This window comes from Crocuta crocuta, unplaced genomic scaffold (assembly GCF_008692635.1).
Source record: "Crocuta crocuta isolate KB4526 unplaced genomic scaffold, BGI_CrCroc_1.0 scaffold228, whole genome shotgun sequence".
NCBI lineage: Eukaryota > Metazoa > Chordata > Mammalia > Carnivora > Hyaenidae > Crocuta > Crocuta crocuta.
The window spans coordinates 3,086,196-3,092,195 of NW_027532820.1; the positions used below are offsets into that span (position 1 = coordinate 3,086,196).

At 40.9% G+C, this 6,000-nt stretch overlaps 1 protein-coding gene across 2 annotated transcripts in view; it reads left to right on the forward strand.

The window, feature by feature from the left end:
- SVOPL (SVOP like) overlaps window positions 1-6,000 on the forward strand; it is a 61,012-nt gene that overhangs the window by 45,182 nt on the left and 9,830 nt on the right. For both annotated transcript variants that reach the window (XM_077781049.1, XM_077781048.1), the window contains exon 13: window positions 3,168-3,257. In XM_077781049.1, coding sequence (XP_077637175.1) covers window positions 3,168-3,257 — 90 coding nt within the window. The remainder of the gene's footprint in view (window positions 1-3,167; window positions 3,258-6,000) is intronic.

Genomic DNA, 6,000 nt, shown 5'->3' on the forward strand with positions numbered 1-6,000 from the left:
GTGGTTTTGATTTGTGTTTCCCTGATGATGAGTGATGTTGAGCATTTTTTCATGTGTTGTTTGGCCATCTGGATGTTTTCTTTGGAAAAGTGTCTATTCATGCCTTTTGCCATTTCTTCACTGGATTATTTGTTTTTTGGGTGTTGAGTTTGATAAGTTCTTTATAGGCTTTGGATACTAACCCTTTATCTGTTATGTCGTTTGCAAATATCTTCTCCCGTTCTGTCAGTTGCCTTTTAGTTTTGCTGATTGTTTCCTTCTCTGTGCAGAAGCTTTTTATTTTGATGAGGTCCCAATAGTTCATTTCTGTTTTTGTTTTCCTTTCCTCCAGAGATGCATTGAGTAAGAAGTTGCTGCGATGCTTTGGTTGATTTTGACAGGAGTTCTCTGTGCCTCCTGGATCTGGATGTCTGTTTCTTCCTTCCTCAGATGAGGGAAGTTTTCAGTTATTTCCTCAAATAAATTTTCAGCCTCGTTTTTTCCTCTTCTTCTGGGACTCCTATAATAGGGATGTTGTTCATGTTTGATGGAGTTGCTGAGTTCCCTAAGTCTATTCTTGTGTTCCATAATGCTTCTTTCTCTCCCTATTGTTCAATTTCATTATTTTCCAGTTTTTTTTCTGTATCACTTACTCCTTCTGCTTTTTCCACCCTTGAGGTCTGGCATCCAGTCTGTTCCCAATATCATTTATGGCATTTTCATCTCTGATGGATTCGTCTTTAATTCTTGTACCTCTGTGGTAGTGGCCTCCCTGAAATCTTCCATTCTTTTCTCAAGCCCAGTGACTATCCTTAGAATCACTGCTAAATTCTCCATCAGGCATGTTACTTGTATCTGTTTCACTTAGATATCTGACCATGACTTTATCTTATTGTTTCATTTGGGATGAATCCCTCCATCTTGGCATTTTGTCTAAGTCTCTGCCTTCTTCTGTGTATTAGAAAAGCCTGTTATCTTTCCTATTGAGAGTAATGACTTTATGAAGAAGAGGTCATTTGGCGTCCTGGGCCTGGTGCTTCAGTAAATGAGTCTGGTGTGTGCCGTGTGCACTCTGCTATTGTGTTCTGGATGCCCTGTCCCTCAGGCCGGTCATCTGGAGAGGCTCTGCTTGCCTGCTGTGGGCAGCATTTGGACCTTTGCCAGAATGTGGTGAGTTTTAACTAGCTGGGCTCTGGTCTGCTTATTACATGAGACCTGATGCTACTTCCACTAGAACTGAAGGCTTGTGGAACTCTCTGTTTGGGAGAGGTGGTGTGGACAGGGAGCTGTGCTAGTCTTCTGGGGGAGGAGCCTGTCTGCTAGAACTGAGGTACACTTGCCGGGGAGGGCAGTATAGGCAGAGTATAGGGGAAGCTATGTTCACTTTCATCTCAGGAAATGCAAAAGTCTGTTTGTTGAGATTATAGATATGGCATGTCAAAGCCATTAAAGCTTCAGTGAAGAATACTCTTTTCTCCCCATACAGACAAAAATAGAAAATTGACATATTGTACATGAGTAATACAGTGTGCTTCTGAAGTTATATTTGAAATATTCAACTTAACATATTTTGGAACAAATTCATTTAAAAGGTCATTTCTAAGTAATCTTTGTGATACTTGCCTAAAAAAAAAAATCAAAGGTATATATCTGAAGATGATTTGTCTTCTATTATTCTGCTCAGAATTATCAAAACATGAAAAAAAAAGACTTTTTTCTTTGCTCTGACATCATCACTATGTATCTGAACCCATTATTTTCAGTTATAGCCAGCAGCCTCATTTTCCAGAAAAAGAAAAAAGCTACCAAAAAAAGGCACTCAACTCCTAGACCTTCTCTTACAAATATGGTAGTTTTGGCTGAGGCCAGAAAGCTTCTTGATTTTGTATTTGACAGATGCTGCTTTAAAAAATGTGACTGAGGAAAGGGGCTATGTGCTTTGCTTTAGTGAATGGAATAAAAATTATTGGTATTGTATAACTCTGAGAGAAAATTCTCAAGTTTTGAAAAACCATCCTTAGATTAAGTATTTTCCCTATAATTCGTTAAATACCATTTGCTTGCTTTTGCCAGTTCCCATAAGAATTTGGAATTAATGAAGTCCAGATTAATGAAGTTTTATTATAAATGTAAGAAAGTTGCATCAAAAAAGTAGATTATGCCGCAGTATTCTTTTTTTCTTTTAAGTAGGCTCCATACCTAACATGGGGCTTGAACTCAGATCCCTAAGATCAAGAGTTGTGTGCTCTACCCATTGAGCCAGCCAGGGACCCCTATGCCATAAAATACTGCGTCAAGAATGTGATGATTGTATAGCATGTACCTGGCAAATTGGTCTTTTCACTATAACTGTATTAAAGGTTTCACTGAATCATTATTTGGGGAGGATTTTCTTAACCTTCAGTAGAACCACTTTATTTTATTTATTTATTTTTTTAAGTGTTTATTTTTGAGAGAGAGACAGTGCAAGCAAGGAAGGGGCAGAGAGAGAGGGAGACACAGAATGCTAAGGAAGCTCCAGGCTCTGAGCTGTCAGCACAGAGCCCAATGCAGGGCTTGAACTCACGGACCACGAGAGCATGACCTGAGCTGAAGTTAAATGCTTAACTGACTGAGCCACCCTGGCACCCCATTAACAGAACTACTTTATACATTTATAGCTTTAAAATAGAAATCTTCTGTTTGATTCCAAAGCTTACTTTTTTAAAATTATACTTGGAATATTCAATTAAACATATTTTGGAATTTGGTCATTTAAAGGATAATTGCTAAATGTTTATTTTTTCTCTAATATTTAAAAATTCAGAGTTGTGTGCCTCAGAATGCACATGTCCTGTACCTCACATCCTATGTATCTGTATAGAATTTCTGGTATTTGAGGGGCACCTGGGTGGCTCAGTCAGTTAAGCATCCAACTCTTTAATTTCGGCTCAGGTCATGATCTCACCATTGTGAGACCAAACCCCATGATACGTTTCATGCTGAGTGTGGAGCCTCTGTAAGATTCTCTCTTCCTCTCTCTCTGCCCTTCCTTTGCTCATGCATGCACGCGCACACACTCTCTCTCTCAAAAAAAAAAAAAAGTCTTGTATTTGATATATACCAAAGCTGGTCAGGGGAGGAAGGGCAGAGGACTTGGGGAAGAAAGAGCCCAAGCTAACTGATGCTTCATATGCTTCTTTCTCCAGGTCTACCCCACGACGATGCGTGCTTTGGGGATGGGGACCAGCGGCTCCCTGTGTCGCATTGGTGCAATGGTGGCACCATTTATATCCCAGGTACAGGCCAGGAGTTTCTTTCGGGGGGGGTAAGATGTAGATGGGGAAAGATGCATTTCAGGTCATTTCAGGTTAAGGGTTTAATCAGGGATTTCTCTTTACTTAATGATTTTTCTTGAGTTGCTGTTTGCCCATTGTTTGGTGAATATGGGTTAGGGATGGAGGCTAAGTAAAAGCTTCTAGGCTTGTAGTCGGTCAATAAACTGTATTTCATCTCATGCAGGGTTGCAGTTTTGTTGGGCATTGTTGTGGGAAGATAGAAAAGAAATGGAGGACACAGGAGCTTGAGCAGTTTGAATGATAGTGTGTTCAAGTCCTGACCCTATTCTGGGGTACAATTGAAAAACAGATGATAGAAGTGCAGGGAGGCGTTTGTGGGCAGTGTAAGTCTAGTGCTAGGGCAAACCAGGTGCAGGCTGGGATAAAAATCCAAGGGTGGCCTGGAATCATGGATGGACCCTTGTTTGAGGAAGGATATAGGCAGATACGGTGACACACGTGGATGTAAATCCACCTGAGCTGACTGCAGCAAAAAGACAGGAGTGAAGCTAGGCCCTGAGAGAGTCTGCTCCAGGCAGTAGAGGTAACAGGGACTCAGGCCCTCTCCTCCTCATGTTCATCTGGGCCCGAGGTCACTCCTTTGCCTTTCTGAGCATTCAGGATTTGCCCCACTCTTCCTGAAGACCAGTGCTGTGCTTGCCTGTGTACATGGCCATCCCATGAATCTCAAACCTAGATCCTTAGATCCAGCCACCAGAAGACACTGAGGCACTCCCTCTGCATCCCTAGAAAGGGGCTGTCACTAGTCAGGTCTGGTCAGATGTTCACACTTGAGCTAAATCAGTTGTGGCCAGGAGTCAAGGTTAATCTATGAATGCAGCTGGGGAAATGCAGTTCTCAAAGAAAGGGGGTTGTTGTGGACTGAGCAGACTGTCTCGTGTATTTCCTATAAAATTGTGTGTTTTTAGCTATTTTGGGAGTGCTTTTCCCACTCATCTTAAGGAAAAATGAGGGCAGCTTTTGTCTAGTGATTTCCAAAGTTCTGTTATACTGATGATTTCACAATTTCCAGAAAAGAACATAGTGGTGAAACATAGAAGTAAGTAAATTATTAATCCTGTTTCTGGATGATCAGGCCAAGGTATAGTTTATTTCCCAAGCTTTCATTAGAAATTGAGTCTGTTTTTCTTTTTCTTTTTCTTTTTTTTAATTTTTGTTTATTTTTGAGAGAGACAGACAGAGTGCAAGCGGGGAGAGGAACAGAGAGAGGGAGACACAGAATCTGAAGCAGGCTCTGAGCCGTCAGCACAGAGCCTGATGTGGGGCTCGAACTCAAATCGGGAGATCATGACCGGAGCCAAAGTCAGATGTTTAACCGGCTGAGCCACCCAGGAGCCTCAAGTGTCTGTGTCTCAACCACTTGAAAGAGGTTTTCTGGGTATTTGTGGGGATTTACCCTAGAGGCCACACAGCTTTTGGTGGTTTTGTGGACCAGGAAACATTGTCTACTGGGACCAGGTCTTCTGGGGCCATTAGGCGCTGGTCTGCTTAGTGTCCTGCAGCCAGAGAGTCACAACTTTTTATAGTTAAGTCACTCATCTCTGTATCCACCCCCATCATTTGTAAAATAAAGATCAGTAATAACATCTACCACATAGGTTTGTTCTGAGCATTAAATGAGATTAACACATGGAAAGCACTATGACACATAGTCAATAATTAATGTTACTCAATAGTAACAATGATCACTAATAAGGCGAGAATGCTAAATATTCAAATAAGTCTTTCTCAGTAACAAAAATACTTTTAAATCCAGTATTTCAATCATGAAGCAATTGGGATGTTTTGCTTTCTTAACAGATCTGGAATGGGAAGTCAGAATCTGCTCCTAGGCTATTTGCCTGGGTGTGGGGTGGGGTAGCAGCTTCGAGTAAGGCCTTGGTGTCACCCTCATAAGTTGATAGTCTGTCAGCCTTCCTTGGATATGGCTCTCAAACTTCAGTATCAGAATTACAAATAACTTGATAAAAAGAAGACTGCTGGATTCCAGCTAGAGGTAGATGCTGTCTATGGGACCACGACAGTGGTTGTAACAAGTCCCCAGAGCAACCCTGATGGAAGTGGTCTGTGAATCACTAGCTGACAGGCATCAGCATCAAAAGGGAGAATCCCAACCAGGAGCTAAGCTTTACTTCTCCCTAATTTTCCCTCTTCCTCCTTCCTTTCTCGATCCCCTCACTCTCTGCTCTTCCACTTGTTGCCCTTCATTTAGGAACTTCTTGTAATGATCTATTCAACAAGTTGACTTCAAAATAATTGTCTACAAATTCTAGAAACAGTTTGGCAGTTAGAAAAAAAAAAAAAAAAAAAAAAAAAAAGNAAAAAAAAAAAAAAAAAAAAAAAAAAAAAGGACTCAACTAGCTACCATCTGTATCTGACAGAACAGAATTGAGAATTATTTTATCCCAGTTCAACACGCAGTGAACATTTATGACACACTTGCTCTGTGCCTGACATTGTTCTAGTTTTATTTATTTGTAGCAGTAAATAAGTCAGACAAGTTTCCAGTGGTGCACTGGCTTGTGAAAGTGAACGGGTACATTTTCAGAAAATTTTGCAAGCTGGTTGTAGTCACATTGTACCTTGAAATTACCCTTGGTGGTAATTGTAGTATGGAAATTAGCAAATGGTAGCAGCGGGACTTTTCTGGGGAAAGCCAACTTTTTAAACATTTGCCAGCACC